This window comes from Mytilus trossulus, chromosome 3 (assembly GCF_036588685.1).
Source record: "Mytilus trossulus isolate FHL-02 chromosome 3, PNRI_Mtr1.1.1.hap1, whole genome shotgun sequence".
Taxonomy (NCBI): domain Eukaryota; kingdom Metazoa; phylum Mollusca; class Bivalvia; order Mytilida; family Mytilidae; genus Mytilus; species Mytilus trossulus.
Genome location: NC_086375.1, coordinates 24822653 through 24845725, shown reverse-complemented (window position 1 = coordinate 24845725; position 23073 = coordinate 24822653). Strand labels below are relative to the sequence as shown.

At 31.9% G+C, this 23073-nt stretch overlaps 1 protein-coding gene across 6 annotated transcripts in view; it reads right to left on the bottom strand.

Moving 5' to 3' along the window:
- Positions 1-19354, bottom strand: part of LOC134710854 (steroid hormone receptor ERR2-like) — a 49348-nt gene extending 29994 nt beyond the window's left edge. Inside the window, exons 1-4 of one of the 6 annotated variants that reach the window (XM_063571259.1) lie at positions 19213-19354; positions 13900-13968; positions 13453-13554; positions 4334-4885 (exon numbers count right to left, since the gene is read on the bottom strand). In XM_063571259.1, coding sequence (XP_063427329.1) covers positions 4334-4820 — 487 coding nt within the window. In that variant the 5' untranslated portion in view covers positions 4821-4885; positions 13453-13554; positions 13900-13968; positions 19213-19354. Of the gene's footprint in view, positions 1-4333; positions 4886-6574; positions 6722-8734; positions 8858-13452; positions 13555-13899; positions 13969-18743; positions 18785-19040; positions 19103-19212 lie in introns of those variants that run through there. The other 5 variants (XM_063571260.1, XM_063571261.1, XM_063571262.1 and 2 more) reach the window with 5 other exon arrangements.
- Between the last annotated feature and the right edge of the window lie 3719 nt (positions 19355-23073).

Genomic DNA, 23073 nt, shown 5'->3' with positions numbered 1-23073 from the left:
AATAGATATCCCCATTGATTTCTCACAAAAAAGATCGTCTATATTTCTATTTACATGCAAACTCAAATAACAGTGGTTACGATTTAATGTCTGATCATTATTATTTATCACTGCAAGTATAGAAATCTGATCTAATATAGAATTTTATTTTATCAATCCTTTCAAGTATTGAAAATGATACTTGAATAAACTATAGACCACTTTAAGAACATTTTCATTGATTTAAAGATTACGAAATTTCCAATTTTACTTCATTAGTATCCTGTTCAAAGCTGTTATTTTGCGTTTGTTGTATATTTAACAAGAAGCCTGTTTAATTTCCTGGTTTTTCGAACATGATGACATATACTTAGTTTCAAGTGAAGTTCAAGGACCCATACACTGAGTTACAGTTGGTTTTTGGACTATAGGCTTTCAATCAAAAGTCAAAAAAAGAATCTCTGACACTAATGATGTAATACACGTCTAAATAAAGAATGGGAATTTCGAAATGGAACATAAAAAGTCAAGGACAAATATGTGAAATCTTCGGACTTGAATTTTAATGACTGGGTTCTTTAATTAAATCTCGTCACTGCTGATGCAATATCTTGTGTTCAAACATAAGTATCGATGTCTTTCATTGGTTAACCAAAATATATAATAGATATCACAATACAAAATGTGTGTGTGCCTACATGTGGAAAATTGAATAGATTACAACTAAAAAAATCAAATCCATTATGATGAATATCGATAATTCATATGCAATTACAGCAAAAATTACGTACGTTACCTTTTAAGGCAAATAAAGACTACGTCATACGGGCCAATGCTTTGTGATCTTTGATCTATTGTTACGATTAAACATGTTTAAGTAAGGCATTGCCTTCAAAAGAAATGACACCATATTCTTTATCCAGGTTTTTTTTCATACATCAAATTTGAAATTCTGAACAGATCTGTCATGTTTAATACATCAAACATCAGAGAGCTACTACGATTTTTCTTGTTATTACACAAATCAACTACAATACATGGACAAGAATTATATCCAAAATATAAAAGAATGTCAATAAACTTTGTTGTTAGTAAAAAAAACTTGTGGACAATTACATTACATTAACTGTTATCAAACAGGGGTGTTGTGCTTATTCAGGAGTGAAATTTACCCTTTATACAATAAATGTTAAAACCACATTTACCCATAATTTTTTATATATTTAAGAATATCATTAAAATACAAACAATACTAGTCTAGCATGACCTTCTCCATCTTTGTTGGCTTGTTCTAGAAACGACATTAAAGCAACAAAGCAAAAGAAGTAGCAAAGCTTTTCAACCATCCAGAAGTTATAAACCATAAATATCCATAAAACACAATTTAGACAAGAGAAGATATCCCCTACAGGATAATGATGTCCGACTAGACAGAAATCACTTATCCCCCATCATAATAACCATCTTTTTTATTGTTGACATAATGTGTTTTATAATTGATAAAGTTTTGATGTGATTTTAGTCTAGTTTCAGGACAAGGTCAGAACTGTGACAGTAAGATTCTTATAGAAGATCTGAGTATCTTCCCATCTTATAAACATTCAAAAGATACTATACTATCTATCAATTAAGACTATATTGATCTGAAAGGCACTGCATGACAATACACTGTTCAGCTTTCGTAATGATGGCCGTAGAGAACTATGTACATTGTATGTCATCTAGTATTAAAAAAAATCGTAGATAATAATCGTAAGAAAATCATACAAGAAATATCAATCTTTATCATTCATTTCTCCTATGCGTACTGGTCTGTCGAGGATATAGTATTTCCGTGATGTGTTCCTAATCGATAATGATGGAGTGTCTGGTTAAATGACAAATTTCCCAGTTTAATCCGAAGTCTTTGCTCTTCGTTCAATCCAAAGTCTTTGGTCTTCCAAGATCTATGACATCAAATACAGTCTTATTGATAAAACATTTGGCAGGACTGTTAATTATGTAACATTAAAATTAAGCAGACTCTCAATCAAAGTCCTGTGCAATGAAAACAGCCATACTTTTAAAACATTAAAGTTACCAATTGATTGTTTCAAAGCTCTCTACACTTTCATCATTGTGCAATAATCTTTATATAAAATGAAGCACTTGGTGAGATTTTAATATGCATCGATTGCCAATTACTTAAGTAAACAGCCAAGAAGCTTTAAAAATGTAAATATCACAAACTAACTGTTGATATGCAAGACTCACATCACATATCAAATTATACATTGGGATACTCTAGCTTTTGAAATGTTCATAGAATAGAAACACATGCTTAAGTTACATCAGATATACATTTCGCAATAACTGGAGCAACTAGATAAAATTGGATAAAACTAGAAAATGTCCAGTGACCAAACATTTCGTAATTTCCTGTTCATCTTTCATCTAATATATCCTATTATATATTAGATATTCATTATATTACGTAATACAATGTATCATTGAACTTGTCTTCAACATGTAGTAAAATGCACCAAGGCACTTCTCTTTTTTTTGTTGTTGTTAAAGTCAATTTCTAGTTAATGTATGGTCTGTTTAAAGTACTTTCAAATCGTTTACTTCCTACTACAAGATGGGTTTATCATTATGTGTGATTTTTTGTAAATTCAAATTTACTATCATGATGATCAAGCTATTAAATTTGATTTTTTGCAATTTACGCGTTTCAAATGAAAAATATGTGAATGAAAAAGTCACTTTTTGTAACGACTTTTTCATCTCACTACAAAATAATAACATCATATATAGGATGGGACAACACGCAATTCAAATAGAAAAACAGGATATATATTATCCTTACAGTTCAGGGTAATAAATTCAAATAACATTTAATGACAACGTTTTAAACTTTTAATGTAATAAAGCTTACATATGTTTTTTTTCTGAAAACTAGGTCATTTTGTATGTGTTCACATGTACAATCTTAAGCAAATATATGTAAGAGAATGTAGTCCTTTTAATGAAGTATCCCAAATAAACGCTTTATAACAAAAAGTGGTCAACACTTTCAAAACTAAGTTTTCACCTTTTTTTCTCACATAATGCATAAACAATGTGACAGGTACTACTAGTAGCAAGCCTAAACGTAAGGACAAAGAACAACATCTCTGAAGAGCGTGACTGCCTTAAAATCTTCTAGATTTACTCTTATAATGAATAGGCCTACACATAAATCCTGAATGAAATTGGTATTGTCATACGTAGATATATAGGTGACAATTCGTCGCCTTCGTCATTGTCTGTCAGTTTTCTAGAGCAATCAATCATTTCCAAATGGATTGAAACACTTATAAAACACAAGACTTGTGGTAAGAAACGAAAAAACCCAGCTAAAAAAACAAGTTTGACTACTTCTGTGCACTTGCCTGATAGTAGATGATAGATTGTATGAATAACCCAGTACTGTCAAAGTGTTTATATCTCACAAACAAAGTACTTTATAACTGATAAGAATTGCTAACAGTACTAATGTACGTATTTTTTCTTCAACTATCATGTAGTACTCCATGTGGTTACAAATACTATGTGTAAATGTATGTAAAAGCTGAAAAAAATGTGACTGTAAAACTTCCCACTTCACCTAAAAATCCTATAAATAAGCATGTGGAAGGTGATATAAAGCATGGAGATGTAAGACATTTTATAAAATGATTTCTATGACTGTTCCTTCTCTTAGGGTCAATATCATCCTAAACATGAAGTTTTTGTGGATCTTTATAAATTAATTGTGAGATCCTATACAATTACAATGTCTTGAGATGAGGTCAATATGTGGTCTTATTGACTTCTGAAAACCAATTTTTTAACTGACACATATAGAAGTGAAGAGAATATCCCATTAAGTAGAAGTAATTTAAAACCATATATTGACCACATCAGAAAATGATATGTTTACCAAATGATAATATGGTTCACAAATATATAATCCATATACAGAAAAATACAAATCTTGAAAAATTTTAAAAGTATGTAAATTAAGCAAAGGAATGCTATTGAACAATGAATAACATTGGTCTGTCATTCATTTCTTTTTTTTTTAAATCCATAAAAAAATTCTATCTTAGGTTCCTGAATTCTATTGAAAAAAAAATACATTTATGGAAAAAAAAATTGTGATTTTCTGTAATTTGTTGTGATAGAAGCTAAAGAATTTAAAATCGTTTAAAAGAGCAATTAAAACTAAGGAAAAATGGTATCCTTTTGCTTTTATTGCAGATCTTCATCTTCACAGTTGCTTTTAAAGTATAGATCTTCAACATTTCACCAATGATATAAAATTTAAACTGATATATATATGTATGCTTACCTTGAATGGTTCGTTTGAAGAATGCTTTACAAGCTTCACAAGATGAAACTCCATAATGGTAACCAGATGCTACATCCCCACATACTAGACAAAGTCTCTTTGGCCCATCTACATTTTCTACATCGTCCGATACAAAACTGATATAGTCTACTTTGTTATTATCAAAATCGTACCGTAACGATTCAAAGTCAACTTTTCCATTTTCTAAGTCAAGTTTGGCACTTTCGAAATCCATTCGACCATTATCTGTACTGCAGGGCGATACATTGCCAGAGGTATCAGCACTCGGTGAGGAATCTCCCGTTGGGGAGACATCACCGCTGGTGTTACCGCTGTTTCCGTTATACGACCCATCAGATCCATATCCATCTGTATTGAATTCAGCGAATACGTCTCGTCCAAAACTCTCCTCGAGAGATAGTTGTGAGCATTTTCCAAAACTAATTGGGCTTCCCGGTTCACATTTCACAGTAAAATCAAGCTCCATTCGTATTGTTTAACTTTAGACTTTAATTCTGTAAGCTGTTATATATATCCTTCACTGCTGCAAACCTACAAACAGTCCATTTCAGCAAATCAGTAACGTAAAATCAATAGCATATATAACTCCCAACTAGTTCATACAGCGAACAACGATATCAATTAATAGTAATTAAAATTACAGATATATCCGTATTGGTTGAGTGAGCCCACAAGCTAGGTGAAATACCGACTGATATTTACATCACCTTCCTCCGACAAAATGAACATTTGCCAAGCAGAAACTGTGATGGCCAATTCTATAATCAACATTCAATATTAATACTACAGTTCATATAGTAAGTTGAATGCCTCTTTTACATTCCCAATAATTTGTATGGCTTATGTTATAAGTATATCTGTGTTGTAATCAGTAGATTTACCTGTCGTATTATAAGTATATCATAACACAATATTCTACACAGACAGGTATAGACAGATATATGCAATTAAACATTCAAACTGCATATTATTCACAACTTCTTCTTGTCTTGTTACACTTGTTATACAAGTCACCGAGTTGAAACTGCCTAAAGATCTCTCTACATGTAAATTTTGTCAGCTAAATGAAATATATGCATCAGCTAATGGAAATTTTATAGAAAGAAAATTTAATCTTTTTGATTTATAAGCAAAATAATCCTCTTTTTCTCCAATAAGCCAAACCATTTCAGCTTCTTCACATTGAACCGGCCTTCGTAAATATCAATAAAATGACATCTATTAAAAGACACTTTATGAGTTAGAAATTTTACTATCGAGTCAAAAAAACAGATTTCAAGATGTGTGTGCTGCAAGACATTAGAATTCAAAATACAAATCTGTTTATCTCTTATTCACACCAATAGCAAAAATAAAAAATTATTCCTTTTTTTAACCATATTTTAAACCATAAAATGTCTTATAGCTCTGGAAAACCCCTTCACCTAAGTTCATTTATTTTAGTCAATAATGTTTGTATGCCTTGAATGTGAAAAAAATGATTAATTGTTGTTTGCTTAATGTCCAGTGGCAAATATTGCATGCATGTTCAGCAAGAAGAATTTGAAATAATAAAGTCAGGTAAAAAATAAGGCTGAATATAAGGCACCAACAGACAAGTCCTTATAAATTCCAGTCTCTGTGTAGCCTATTGGACTTACTTCATACTACACATCTACTTAATTTAAGGTTTTATGATGATAAATGAAGCAAGAACTACCATAAAAAACTGACAGGACAGAATGAAATTTTAAAAAAGTCTTCATTATATCATAATTTTAAGAGAGACTACTTGTCATGACAGTCACTTGACATGTTTTGCATCTTGAAGAATGATATCAAGTACTGTTTAGATAACACTGTTATATAGGCCACATAGATTGGGGTGAACTTTATATATCATAATATCAGTCATGAACCCCATGACAGTGTCATTTTAATACATGTATTAGCCTCTTAACATTTATCAATCCCCACAGAAACGTTTATGCAGCAAAAGTCTCAATGTGACTTTAAGATGAAGAACAGCCAAAACTTGTTTTTCATGACTTGATCTTTTGTAGAAGACTATTCAGGTCAGGTTTTTTCTCATTGTTGAAGGCTGTATAAAAGCCTATCATTGCTTACATCCACTTCATTTGAACTTTAGTGGATAATTGTCTCATTGACAATCATACCACATCTCCTTATTTCAATACCGCATAACGGTGAATAAATTATTAATTACTAGTAAGAAATTACCTTTGAAAGTCTTAAAATCCTCTTTTACAATTGAATGCCGGTACAAAAATATAAAATTCACAAACTGTTCCGATAAATCCCCCACCAACTAAGCCGAGATAAGTTTTTCTACCTAATGTCCAATTCTAGACACCTTGATGGACCAAACTTGACATTTTAGATTTATCATATCTTACAACTTTATGTATTTGACAAGCAGAAATGAAATATGACATAAATAGTCATAATAAAATCCTACTAATTACCAAGTTATTACAATTAGTGAATAAAGGAACAAAAGGACCTTAATTAAAAGATTTGGTTAATATCAGCACAAACCAATTTCTGTACTTATTTTCATGGAATTGTAAATTGAGACAGAAATTACTTTGGAAAGAACTGTTGGGGGCTGTCTGGCGATCTACAGTTAATAACTTTTATGTTATTTGGTCTCTGGTGGGAGTTGTCTCAATGGTAATCAAACCACATCTTTTTAATTTTTATATACAAATGTATAATCAAAATTTGCTTCAGGTGAACAATGTTAATCAAGTCACTTTACTAATTATTTTTTTACAGATATCTAAAGCCTGTGTATACTAGGGAAAATAATCGACAAAAAGGTCTTTCCCATAGCTTAATTATGAACTTTAATCAGCTCAAACTCTAGAAAGTATCCCCATCAGACTAAAAATTGGAGAGAAATTCCTGAATGTTTATTTCAAGGGTACATTCACCTCCCTACAGGGTCATGAACTTGTAACAAAACTGGAAGTCTAGAGTCCTAAGTTCAAGGACCAAAATAAAAATAACATTTGTTTATATAATCTCCACCCTTCGTTAAGAAATAACCAATTATAAAAGCAGGAGTTGGAGGAAAGATTTTCGGTACAGTACTGCAGTAGCTGCAGATGATAATTGCTTTACAAGAATGTTGACATTTACTCAGGTAATTACTACTCTGCATCTTTCTTCCTAAAAAATTGATTAGACAATAAACAACACTATCTTTATTGGAAAGTTATCGATTGAAAGCTTCATTTTAACTATAGATTAAAAAACATGGCTATGAAGAGACAACAAAACAATTTTATTCCCTGATAGAAAGTTCTGTCAGCTCAGCGAAAATAAAAAAAATGTCCTGAAATAGTTCCATAGATTGACAGCAATGTATACTGCTGTGTTCAACTATTGACCTGAAACTTATAAATTGCTTCTGATGCCGTCAGTATTTTCACACTTAAATGTCATATAGGAGAAAAAGGAAACAGAACATCACAGTCAACATCTGAATGAAAATAGGTGACAGACGATCAATCTGTGTGTACTTATTCCGTATGTATTCCAAGAACAATGAAAAACAGTTGAAGTTTTATCCTGGAGTGTTTTTCTTGCACTTATGATTCTACAATACTGTTTAAGCTACTTAAAAAAATTATCATAAGAAAAAATGAAAAAACATCAAATTTTTTTTATCTCTAAACACTGTCAGTTAGAAGTATTTCTTTACATATTATTTTGGTAAATAATGTTTATACAATATTGAGAAAAGCAGTATGCTATCAACATATCTAAGGGACCAATAAGAACTCTTTATAATATCCTATTTTGTACTTTGGACCTAGTCCTACTGATTTTTAAATTGTTAGAAGATAAAGCACAAGATTTTCAAGCTTGGTCATGTAGGGCTTTTAAAATTTTCAGATAAAAACCAATTTTCTGCGAACTTCCTTATCCAGAAACTTGTCATAAATTTTGTCCTTCAAATTTAAAACAAACATACATTTCAACAAAAAATGCTTATAGAAAATTGTTAATTCTTCATCAAAATAAATGTTCAGCTTTAGTGATCTTTAAATAGATATAAATTTATTTAATAACATTATGTAAGAGATATTGAAATCAACTTTAGAGAATTAAAATTCCTTGAAGAAATCATTATGTAATCATTGAAAACAGATTTATAGTACCTTCTAATGGGAACCACGATGTACATGCATATAATTGAGCATGATTCAAAGTTTTAAAAGATTTCTAAATGACATATTACATGTCTTAGTTAAAATACTGTGGATTCATTTTTTTGTTGTTAATATTAGTTTTCATGGATTTCAAAACATGCATTTTCATTAATTTTTTTTTCGATTAGTGATAAGCAACTTTAATCAACAGAAGTCATACCTTGGTAGCAAATATTTCTAAAGTCCCTTTGTACTCTCAAAACTTACTGATCGAAGCACTTTTTAAATATAACACTGCAGTCTGGTAACAATACCAGTCATGTGGAAATTAAACTCTTAATCCTTTTTAATTTTTTTTAAATTCAACTTTACAATACGAGAATCTTCTAAATTCCAAAACTATAATTCATGCTTATAACTCAAATGTACATTGAACTCTAAGCTTATTTGTGTAAACTTCGAGTAGTAGTCTCCTAACCATGGTAGTATATGGTATTAACAGTAATCCCTACTGAAATAATTATCAAGGCATGATTAAACATGATTACAAATTTTAAGCTTCTTAGGAAATCTTTTCGATGATTTTAGGACATATAAGTCACTTACATAAGGTAATAGCTACCATGTATCACATAAGTACAGTGTAAATACTGAGTAGATTATTTAGTCCCAATGACTTTTACTAAAAGCCACTGGGACTGCTCAGTCCTCATGCCAACCAGAAAAAGCTTCCAAAAGTACAAATAGACCTATGAAAGAATTTTTACTGCAGGCGGACAGAAACTATAAAAACTTTCATAGAATGAGCATAAAGTCTAACGCTATATAAGATTCATTATAAAGACTGGACCAGTAAAAGTAGGTATATGTTCTGGCAGGCAATACAAGCTTATGCTGGTCACTTTATTTCAAAAGAAGAAAAACCAAGTTTTAATGCTGCCACATGTTTATATGACGTTTTGTAATGATATTGAAAAGAGACCTCATCACTATTTTGGAATCTGCAACACTTAACTGAGGATTTTGCAACACTTGAACTATTCATGTCATACAACATTCACTTTTGCAATGTTGTATTTGATATTTTCTCTTATGAGCTCAAAATTTTAAGGTATTCTCTCTAATTGCCAGTAGAGGCCGCCAAATAGAGAAAAGGTATATTTATCTGTTCTTGTATCAATTTAGAATTAGATTTGATGTCAGATGTTCATTTTTTTCTTCAATTCATAATATCTCCATGTTAGTATTGTTTATATAAATTTCAATATACATGTGTAGATAGACAACAGGATATAACTGTTATGTAAGAAAACGTTAAAAGTACATGTTTATCCGAAACAAAACTTGTTTTGACCGTGAAGTCTCCATTTCTACAAGTTTACAAAAAACATTTCCATGTCAACATTGTTAAATTATACTTTTGTCACTTTCTATTCTTGAATTAACAACAAGCATCTATCTATTACACAGGAAGCCATGTTTCATTGTCTTGTCAGACACAAATTCTTCGCCTAGTTCAATTACCTAGGTATGACGCAACAAGAGACAAAGGACAACTTTTTACAAATCCAGCTTAAAATGAATTTCCTGCAGAACAACATATCTCATATATGGTATATAGGGTCACAAATAGAATGATGTATTCTCTGACTACAAGATCAAAGATTATTTCCCCTCCCTCTTTTTAATTATTTTTTAACAACGCAGTCATAGTAGACTATTAGTTAATGCCTCTCAAAGGTTCCTAACTTTATTTTTTAACAGCGTAGTCATAGTATTTAATGCCTCTCCAATGATGAGCAGTTCCTAATTTTTAATGGAGAATTAAAGTCTTTGACTAAATGACAACCAATTCTTTAAGAGACTTGAAGAGTATATCATTGTTAGTGTAACAGCAGAGTATATCTTCAGTAGGGTGACACTATAACATGAACAACTATAACATGAACCTAAAGTTCTGCAAGTCTTCAAGACTATAGACTGGTGCTGTACACTTCAAACTACCATTGGTAGAAGTTGTGTTCTGATCTTCTGAAGTCCTAAAGTTGGAATGTAAGAAAATTTATTAGTCAGCCGTGTGAAGAAAGATATGTTACTGAAGATCAAGAAAATAACTTCTGGACCAGAAAAAAGTTTACATAGATATCTATCTTGTTTCACTTGATATTCTTTCAAAAGGTTTCATAGAAAGTTTTCAAAAGCATATAAATACATGTTCAATGTATGCAATTGGAATTGGGACTCTTACTAATTGCAGAACTGCCTTCCGCTAAACTTATTTGAAATCAAAAGACTTTAAACACCTGAATACAAACAAATGTACAGCCTTGTAATTAGGATCATAATTAGTAAAACTGCATATTTATAACTTATTTTAAAGCAATAAAGGTTAAATGCTAAAAATGTAATTACTCAAGTTAAAATTTTATAATATAGGCCAGGCAGTACATGGTTGGTAAAATGTATGAGGCCAGCTGAAGGACTTTCCAATTAGTGTGAATATTTTAAAGAAAATCCAATAGGAATTATTTAAAAAAATTAAGGCTGAATCCACTAGAAAATTCATTTATCATATATATCCTTCAGAAAACTGCTGGCCCAAGTTAGACCTTCTGTGTTAAACTTGTGAACAATTAAATAAATTTTGATTATATAAGGAAACATTTCTTTAAGTAAAAAGATTACAGCTTACCGCTTTTCTAAAAAAAACTTTGGTCACTGAAACTAATACAAGCTATGTTGAACTATGCACACACAGCTTTTTAAAAATCTTTGCATAAACATGTTTATTTTTGTACAATATAAGTTCACAATTCGATGCCAATCTTCTTATTTCAGATGATTAAATGCCTTATTTGATAATTAAATTGTTTAGCGGTAATGAGATTTCTGCAGCTTATTCTGCAGAAAAAAACAAAAATCCAAATTAAATAACTATATTAGTTTTTATACATAATGCATTTCTTATGGTATTTTAGGTAAGAATATAATCACATATATCTTGATCTCATATCGTGATCATATATATGGTAATGTTGGAATGTTTTGATCTTTTTAAAATCATATGTTTTATAACCTCACAAGTATGAACATCTTCATACATAAGAAATTTAAATTTTTAAAAAACATATGACACAGAAAAAAGGAAAGATAACACTTGAACAAAGATCAGAGTTATCAGATTTTTTCATATTTACGTCACCGTAATCGTAAAGACCTACTACAAATGTAAAGTTTAAAAGTGTTCACAATACGTTATAATAATTGATGCACTTAAACTATAAAAACCATTTAATAGTCAAATGAATGCCACATTCAATTACTTATAATCAAAACTAAGTCACAGTCCTTGTCGAGAAAATGAGTTATTTAAATATATCAATAGATATTCGTCAAACCGACAGAAATATTTGCATACAGTAATGAATGTCAAATTCCCCTGGACTGATAAAAAATTCTGCTGATACAACTGAACCCATGTCATAGTATGAACTGTATTAAGAAACCAAACGGTGAATGTATACCAAGTTAAGAATACAAAACAAACAAGCATTCACTTTCAAATGAAATGGTTTTGTGTAAAATCAATGCACCTGATTAATGTGGTTACGATAGATAATTGTATAGAGATCTATTTACAGTAACTGTAGAAGTTATACCATTGGCAATATAAGAAGGTTCGGTTTATCAATCTTCAGAACTGCAGTCTGCACTGTTAGCCACTAGTCTGAGGCCCTTAACAGTCTGCATCAAAAAACTTTTTCAACTTCTAGTCCGAAGACTAATATTCTGACATTTTTCTGAAACAAAGTTTTGTAAAAACTGACTAGTCCGAATGAAATTTTACTAGTCTGGGGCATCAGACTAGTGGCTAACTGTGCTGACTGCTTAACCTTTAGAACTGCAGTCTGCACGGTAAGCCACTAGTCTGAGACCTCAGAGACAGACAAGTAAAATTTTGCTTAGAATAGTACATGTAAGTCTTTTCAAAATTGTGTTTAGGCACATATGAAAAATATCAGATTATTGGTTCTCAGACTAGTAGTTGGAAAAGATTTTTGTGCAGACTGAATGACATGAATCACAGAAAAATGGACAGTACATACCATATCAACCACAGAAACCTGCCCTATTATTTCGAATGAGATTTGAATACTAATTCATATTATGACACACATCAAAATTACATGTACATGTATATATATACATTACAATTAAAAAAAAATCAAAATTATTAATACATACAAATTGATACACTATAACATGTGCATACAATGAAAACAGAAAACAGAGAGAGTTCATTCTTTCAATAGGTGAATCATTTCCTATACATCATGTACATGTACAATGTTTTTAGAAAAGATATAAAAACATCATATATTGTTATAAATAATATTCTTTTCCTTTTACTTACATGTACTGACAAACCAGGATGCAAGAAAAGGCATATATTGTGGGGGCTGTAAATTTGTACATTTAAAACATTGATATAATTGATATCATGCGTATGTTTAATATCAAGACTTTTTCATGGTTAATATTTAGAAAACACAAAAGGCAACTCAAAACTTGCAGTGAGAAGTTTTGTGCGGTGTTGAAGGCCTCACTATCACTTTGAGATGAAGAACCGCAACTAAAGAGCTGCTCCTTTGCTATTTGTGTTTTTTTGTTATGCATGGTCTGATGTGTCGTGGATCCTTTATTTTCTGCTAAAGAAGGCCGTACCTTGACCTAATAAGGTTTACTTTTCAAAATTGTAACTTGAATGCAGTGTTGTCTCATTTGCACTCATACCACATCTTCCTATATCCATCGACAATGAATTCATGGGTAACAAAATATTCTACTAAATAAAACTTCATTCTTTTGCCCAGGATTTATGATCAACACAAAGAAAGCTACGAAATATGAAAATAATCTCGACTTTCGAGTACTTACAGTTCTTTTAATTCTTTTAATCCCAAAAGTCCTAACTGTAGGCTATTTTGCTAAATTTCTTTGCGATGAGTTGGCCAATGTCTGTATTAACTAGATCCTTGTCTACGAAAGACATAAAAGTACATCCTTACTAATTATCACATGCATTCATAAATTAAAAATAAGCCTGATGCACATTTAAGGTATAAACACGTAATTTTCACCGATTTGCTTTGAAGATGCTTTTCAACACTGTATTTATTTTATCTATAACATTATCTTACCAAAACAGGTAATAATATTATTTTACCAGTAGCCTCTGGATATACATTTAACTTTTAATTTGTAAAAAGTCATTGAAGTGAAAGAAAATACATAAAATATCGAGATAAAGCATGAATATTATTTTAAGATGAAATTTCAGAGATTCACTACATGTACATGTACCTACAACCAACTCTTACCTACCTTCTTATAAATACTGTTATTTAGGGTATGCCATTGTGTAAAGTACTTGGATTAGTTCAGTTCTGCAATCTGAAAAAGAATTTTTAAACGGTTATTCACCATAGAAGAATAAAAGGTAGATTAACATAAACTAATCTGAATTAACACAGGTAGAATTATGTATAATCATATACCATAATCTGTATTGAAATGTATTAAAAGTTTGTGCTATAGCTTGATTAACTTTATCGTCCCAGGGCCGACGGAGCTCGTAGCATTAACTTGTAAGGACATGGTCAAGGTCTTCTACAGCTCTAAGCCAATTCCTCAATAAATCAATACTACCCAACAGTTTATTCAATGTATCTATCCATAAGGAGAGAGATCTATGTATGATAAAGACTAAATTAAAGGTCTCTAGATTGATAGGTTTAAGATTAAGGCATCTTCTATTATACAATATGTTTATTAAAATTATTGAAACATATTTAATAATTAATTGATTAAACAGTTTTGAACATATAAAGGTGCAAAGAATTAATATTTCTTTTTTTTTTTAAATCATATCAGTTGGTAGATCCATGGAAGTAACATATTTAATTCTTATTTTAAATTTGTAAGTGTATGCTTACTGAGAATTCAAAAGAGGGACACAATTTAAAAAAAAGAGTATTTAAACAATATTTTGTAACAACCTGTGTCTAGAATGTAAGACACCATTATATTAATGCTGACTTAGAACATCAAGCTGAATAAAACACTAATCATGTCACTTTTCATATTTTTACAGCTACATGTACATGTATGTTACATTTTTTTAAAATTTTTTAGATAACTTTTTAAACAAGTACAACCTTTCATACTCAATAACTTCACTTTGCTAAAGCTGTTCTATCAAGTGCATACATGTAGGGATTTTGTGTCATGAATCAATATACTAAATCTTATCTTTTCCTTAAATTTTATAATTTTTCAATATTTTGCCAAGGAAATCATTAAAACTTATATGTTATCAAATTTTGAAATAACATCCTGTTCTTTTTTCGTCATACATGTTGAAACATAGTAATTAAATAAGAAATTCCGTGATATCAAAACAAAAAAAATGGCCTAGGAACAAAAGTTTCTGGCTAATGAGGTTAGTAGAAACCAAAGCATTGTCTAAACGTTATTGTGATTTTTATTTTACTTCATCCATTTCAAAAACAGTATAAAAAGGAATCATTTGAATTAGAACAAGAAATAGCAAAGTTGTGTAAAGTTTCATTAGCTAATTTTAAATTCTATGTAATCAACATGGGCAGCAGTCGTTCCCCTGGATGCTGGACATAATTTGGGAAAAGTTTAAGCCAAGCTGACTTCTTAAAGTTTTGTGAACCACTGGCACGGCAAATTGACTGCAATATCATGGGTGTCAATTGTAGAGCAGAAACTGCTGGCCCTATTGATGCTAATGAGGTCACTTGCTTTTTTCAGAGTCTGTTTGCTATCTTCTATCTTTTAAGAATTGTACATTTGTTGTCTATCCTTAGATACTTACTACCCCCCCCCCCCCCCCCCTCCCTTGGCAGCATCTTATTCTTTTGAAATTTTTTATACATTGATATGAACCTTTTAGATGTTCCACCAAAAGAAAAGATGTCGCATACAAAAGTTTTGTCTAAATTAAACCCTATTTTCATTTTAATTTTCTACTTTAGCCTTCATTTTAAATAAGACCTTTAAATTTTGTGATTCCTGAATATCCTTATTGCTAATCATAACTGTACAAATTTTGAGAAAATCTATCAACCTGTTCCTTTCTGAAGAGATTAAATTGCAAGCCTTACCAGTACATTTGGGTCTCATTTTAATCTCACTCTCAGAATAGGCAAACTGTATCTCAAAATGCAAGACAAATTCCATCAAATCAATTTTATATCAATTGGAATTACAAATCCTTAAGTTTTACCTATTGACCCAATGACAACTTGAAATAAACTTTTCCTACAACATTCAGTGGCCAAAGTCCATACAAAATGCTAATGCATTTAGATTGATAATCAGTTATGTCAATACATGTAGGACTAGGTCAATGTACTTTGTCAATGTACTCCACAATCACGCCAACGTATTATCTTAAATTTAACTAGATTAGCGTAAGAAAAAAAATAAAAATTCATTAGGAAAAGGGGTCCATGAATAAAACCTGTAAAAAATCTTATTTACCCTCTATTAACAGCAGCTACTACTAGTTTCCAGTGGCCGTAACAGTTAACCTACGATTTTCAACAAGAGTGGTCCGGAGAGTGAAAAACATACATCCGTTATGATCAACTTTTTCTTTTAGTACAAAAAAAACATGCAAATTAGACCATGAAATGGAATCATGTGGGACAATAAAAATCAGGCCAGACTGAAATTGATGTTTTATTAGTCCCAAAACTGGTACACTACTCAGTGCACAAAGACTAAAAGTTTTATGAGGCCATTTAAAAAAGTGCCTTCCTCTGATGATCTCACAAATTTAATGGTCTCCTTCTGCCACTGGATATGGACTGATGTCATCCGTGTCCTAAATCTATATCAACATCGTCAAAACAAGCGTAATTTACCCCATGGCTATAAAATGTTATTCAGATAGTGGTCAGTACTATGGTCACTGGTGATAACATTTAAGTCCATCATACAAACTATTTTGAACTATTTGAACTAGTGTAGATAACTGTGACCATGACAAGTAATATAATATTCAAAGTTCTGTGATTTATTGTAATGTATACTATGGTTTTTAAATAAAATGTGACCCAAGCAGATTGTGTAGGGGAATTTTAGACTAGTATAATTAAAAATTTAAAGACATTTTGAAAAAAGTCCTGGTGTGGAATAATTTAAGGGAAATATATGACCTACCCTGTATAACTTAATATTTGCATTAAAATTACTGTATGCTAAGGTTCCGAGACATTTTGATAAAAAAAAAAACTGATGTGGAATAATTTCAGGGTAACTATGCCCTACATTTTTAATATAACTATACCAGTAATTTTTTTTTTAATTTGGCCTTATATAATTACATTTCTGTACTCCAATATATTAAATCACATGCCTAATCCATGTGTCTTTCTAACCACAATCATATTACCCATCTCTTCCATGGTTGCTCATCCACTAAAAATCATCATATATTAAAACAAGAAGCTGTCATACAAACAGTCAACCTTTGTTTAAATACAAATTGTCTTAGTTAAAATCTGTCACAGGTCCATTTAAATACCCCAATAGTCATTATCGTAGATACAATATGTCTCAATACTAATCAACTATGGCCGATTGTAGATTATATCGTTGCACCGTTATTTAATTGTCATTGGATATACTATTGTAATATTTTTGTACATGCTCAAGATAGTTTAACAAATTAGTAAATGCACGGTTGTGATCATATGGGACATTTTCAATAGGGTCACTTAGACTTGAATAATTGCATTTCAGCATGGACATGTAGTAGGCTAGCAACCCTTAAAATGGCAGAAAATGAAGCATTTTGAGTGTCATCATCCTTCAGTTCTGATTAAATGACTTTTCAAAATCCTCTTTTAATGAAAATATTTTTCAATTATCATTCATAACATTCTGATAATTAAAAATCTATAAATCTATTTACAGTAACAGATGAAAAATAAATTATCTCAATCAGAAAAAAATCCTGCGTGAACTACCCTGAATTTCACATGGTAGTCTCGGACTCTCCATATAACTACATGTATTTATTCATAATGTGACCAGGGGAAGTTATCCATATATAAAACAATGTACATGTAATTTATCATCCCTTCATTAATTTTTCTGATGCCACAGATCTGGCACCACCAGTTGGTTGACCGTTTATATGGAATATCCATGGCCATTTCACAAATGATATTGGATACATGCACAAATGAATGTTCTTATGTCGTTACTACAATCTCATCCCTTTTCAAGAATGTGCCCTACCGAATAAGTCTATTTACATGGTTTGTAATATGAGCAACACAACAGGTCACATGTGGAGGAACACCTGAGATCACCCCCAGTTTTTGGTGGGGTTAAAAAAACTGGGGTTTGTGTTGCTTAGTCTTAAGTTTTCTATGTTTTGTCTTATATACTATTATTTTTCTGCTTGTCTTTTCTTTTTTCCCATGGCTATATTGTCAGTTATTTTTCGATTTGTGTCAATGAATGTCCCTCAGGAATCTTTCTCCCCTTTATTTCAAATATTTCCAAAATACAATTTAAGATTTTGATTAATTGATTGATAATATATATATATAATTGATAAACCTAATCAATTCAGTGGTTGTCGTTTGTTGTTGTGTTACATATTTGTTTTCATTAATTATTTTGTACATTAATTAGGGCATTAGTTTTCTTGTTTGAATTGTTTTACATTTGTGTCAGATTTAGGGCCCTTTTATAGCTACATGTAACTATGTGGTATGGGCTATGTTCAATGTTGAAGGCCGTACAATGACCTATAGCTATTAATTCGGATTCCTGTGTCATTTGGTCTCTTGTGGAAAGTTCTCATTGGTAATCATTCCACATCTCCTTTCTTGTAAGAATACACACTGCATGTTGTGATAATTGTTTCATCCTTACAGCTCATGATCACAAACACCATGAACAGTGGCATTGATAACATATCACCCGACAAGACACATTATTCTGAGTCCAAGCAAACCAAAATTTGGTTTGACCCAGTTGGACTCATATAAATACATGTACATAAATAGTATAAATGTGTGGTGTGCAGAGAACTGCAAACAAAAAATATTATATAAATTCAAGCAAGACAATAAACAAAAGGGTATTTCATCAGAAATCTAGTATAAATAATAACCTACTTTTTGTACTCAAAAGATAAATGCACTTATACGTTTTATTTATGGCACAAGGTATTTCGAAATATAACTGTCTTTCTATAATCATTGGTCAAAGTGAAACACACCTCCAGTTATTAAATATATACGGCCTTGACACTTCTCCGGAAACGTACAACTCTCAAAGTGACGTACTGAACCAGGTTAACGCGACAAATAAAACACATTTTTTGTATAAAACAATTCAAAGAATTGTCAGAACTTGTTTACTATTCAATAATACTGTTTAAAGTCATATTTCTGACAACATTCTTCACTTACTTATGTTGGTTTCATATTTTTTCCATTGTTGACAGAAGTCACCGGCTTTTTTAAAAATTACTTGCTTTTCAAATGAATCTCATTCCGTACACCAGTGGCAGTGGTATCAACAAAAAGGGTAAAATCCTCTTAAAAGAACAATATAATACAAAAAGGAAATGAATTAATATACCTTTTCATTCATAAATTTGCACGGTTACTCTCCACTTGCAGCATGCGTTCAGACGAACCACGTTGATTATTGACTTGATAGTTGAAAGGTATCCACGCATGCCATAATTCACTTCCGGTTTGAAATTAACAGTGAAATGTGCACGTGTTCTGCAAATTCTGAAATTGTTGAAGTTTATTATGTAAAAAATATTGTTTGTATCAAAATCCAAGAATATCTTTAAATTTAATTTGCCCATTAGAGTGATACACGTGTTTAACACGCGTTGTGTTCGTGGCCTGCCTTCTATCATTGCACGTGTGCTGTTAATAGAACTAGAAAAGCGGGAAAATACGTTTCTCTAAAAAAAAGAATAAACAAAATAATGTCCTAGCGGGTGGATATGATGTTACTTTCTGTGAAATGGCTGTCAAAATAACAAGGGTCTGTTTCTTCCGGTGCTGAAAGGTCTGCCACATCTCCGCAAAGTGCGGCCTTGAAATGTCGCCCAACTTCAGAGATCTTCAGACTTAGGGCCCAAAAATGTATTATTTATATCTCGGACAACACAGAGACTGACAAACAGTTTTACTCAATTAACTGAAAGTAGCACTGCACATCAATCATTCATGTCTGTCATGATGAAATGGGATCAAGTTTACAGTCCAGAGGCGGATTTAGGGGGCCAAGGAGGCCCGAGCCCCCCTTTTTGGGGGAAAAAATTGGTTGCTTATATAGGGAATCACTGAAGCGTGACAAGAGTGGGCCCCCTCTTAGGTCAGTCAGTGGGCCCCCACTTATGAAAATTGCTGGATCCGCCACTGCAGTCTAAAATGATCCACCATAGATGTAATCTGAGGATGTAAGGGAGCTACCATTGATTTTTAGGGGGGGGGGGGGGGGGGGGCTAGGATGAAATTTGAAAAAAATAGGCAGGACAGGAGTTTTGAGTAAAAAAAAAAGGCAGGACGAGAATTTAGGTGAAAAAAAGTCAGGATAAACTAAAAAAAAAAGGCAGGACCGAACAAAGTGAAGAATAAAAAGGCAGAACAGAGATTACAGCTAAAAAAATGCAGGACAACATTTTTCATCCTAGCCCCCCCCCCCCCACCAAAAAAAAAATCAAATGGTAGCTCCCTAATACCCATATGGGTATGGGTATTACTTTTATTGAGCCCTCGATTGAGCCACTAAGGCTCGGATTCACATACTCACTGAATGAGGGGGGAGGGGGGGGGCTCAAATGAATTACAGTTTATATGACACTAAAAATTAGAATAATTTAATAAAATAAAAAAACTATGGAAATTTTCGTTATTTGAAATTGGACTCAACTGTATTGGTAATATTATTACGGGAACGACCATTTAACTTCAACTGTTTTCCCCACGTTTCCCCCTCCCTAATGCCGAGAAATTTTGAAAAACAATTGACTTTGTGTTCACAACCAAAAAAAAAATTAAACATGGCTATAGATTTGTACAAGTATTAAAAAGTGAGAGAAAAAACGATGACATACATAAATGTTAAGGCCCCTTTAAATGTTTCAGGGGCGGATCCAGCCCTTTTAAAAAGGGCATTTTCAGGGGGGTGTCCCAACCCAAGATAAAGGAGGGGGTTCGAACCTTCAGAACCCCCTTCCTGGATTCGCCACTGGGTTTTAATTTATAGGACTATGAGAGCAATGTTGCACAAATGCTTCAATAAAATTCACAAAAAGAGCATTGTCGAAAAAGAGAGGCGAAAGATACCTGAGGGACATTTAAACTCATAAGTCTCCGACAATGAACTTTAATAGTAACGTCATGACTAAAAAAGAAAAAGACAAACAGACAAATAAAAGTGAACAGTATCATTTTAAACACGGTTATTAATGATACCCGTTAATCACCACAGTACAGTTGCTTTATTTTTTTCATCTGCATCTAAGTATTCATGAGGCAAACTTCGGCAAATATTAACTTACATGCATGATTACTTGAAGAAATGGAACGGAACTATGATTTACAAAATGTGAGACAGAATTGAATCATGTATACAATAAACAAAACTCAGAAAAAAATATGTATAAAAACAAAATTTGATCATTTAAAAGGAATGAAGTCCCTGGGTCCCATTGCCGAGGGGGGGGGGGGGGTAGGACCTTTATCGGGACTCCGGGATCGGATGTTTTAAAGCTCGGGATTTCGGAATATTGGTCCTTTCAGGATCCGGGTACTTTTTTTTTTTAATTTCGGGACCTCGGGATTTCGTGTTTTTAAACCCGGGATTTCGGGATCAGGTGTTTCTTAACCCGGGATTTCGGGATCAGGACCCCTCCTTTCTCCCTCTCTTTGATCTGTAAATGAAGAATTTTCTTTCTCTCTATCGATATTTTGTTAAACTATGCATGAGATTTTACTTCTGAAAGTCACTTTTCGTTCCTTTTTCGACTGCTATATGTTTATATTAAAGAACACATGTATGCAGTGCAATGCTCAGTCCTAATGTGGGTAAACTTTTAAAAATGAAAGTCACTTTTTCCAGTTTATTATGGTGGCCGGTTAAGGCCATTTCTCGGTTTCGCGTTTTCGCCCAACATTTTCTATAGGGCGAATATTAATTCGAAAACGCGAAATCGGACAGAAAAAATATTCGCCTTTTCGGGTTTTCGACTTCGCTTTTTCGCGTGTCGACTTTGCGTTTTCACGTTTTAGACTTCGCCTTTTCGCGTTTTCGACCTCGACTTTTCGCGTTATCGACTTTGTGATTTCGCGTTTTATGTGAAAAACGCGAAATGGCCTAATCTCATAAATTCCTACCAAAACACAGGCACTTTGTTAGTATGGGCTCCTTTTGTTATGCTTGCTTGTTGTATAAGTAACTATATGTTTGTGTATTGGGTTTTTTTTATTAATAAAAATATTCCATTTTACATATCATAACTCAATATGTTCTTGGTCTTATCCATACGACATTTTACAATCAATGAAGACCAGTTAATTTATGAAGCCACTTTATTTTTTATTTTCCCGTACCAAGCGCAGTTATTTAAACATCGTAATATGCACGCCTCCGCACACTTTACACCCCACATTTCACACTTTACACCCCACATTTCTATCAAATCATACAAATTTTGACATGCATCAACTTATTAATGTGAAAATATTACATAATAAATAAATTTGGTGTATTTACCGTCTTCTGATTGGTTAAAATTATTAGTTTTATTTTCAATGTTGTTAATTTTTATGGCGACACGCCCACTCTGACGTTGTATATCCATACGCCAACTTGTGAGTACGTTGTTACTTGTTAATATAAATAATATAAAAAGTTCTTTGAGCCTTATTTTTGATAGAAATTTATTTATAATGAATGGCAATAATTTATTTTGATTTTATTGAACCATAAAACTAATTTTTGACTCTTCACATTTTACATTTTATTCAATGTGAAGAGTCAAAAATTAGTTTTATGGTTCAATAAATTCAAAATAAATAATAGCCATTCATTAAATGTTTAAAATATCTACCCTAAAATGTAATTGATCCAAGTGGAGCGACTATAGAAGTTTGTTGTTGTCATTATCAAGGAAAAAGGACGAACATGGATGGATCAAGCCATTTTAATCAAATGTTTCCTAACCCAAGAGAAAGGAGTGTTCCAACTATATGTCCCCATACAAATCCATTGATCTTCCGAAAAAGTGTGGTTCCAACCCCCAGAACCCTCCCCTGGATCCGCAACTGACGGTATTGTGTTTGCAACAATATATAGTCCAGTGGAAAATCCGTGGGCATCTACGACAAAAATAAATGTAATATTCTGAAACTGTCAATGGTGGTGTCTATAAAAGAGGTATAGGGGGTCGGAACTTTATCGAGACTACGGGATCGG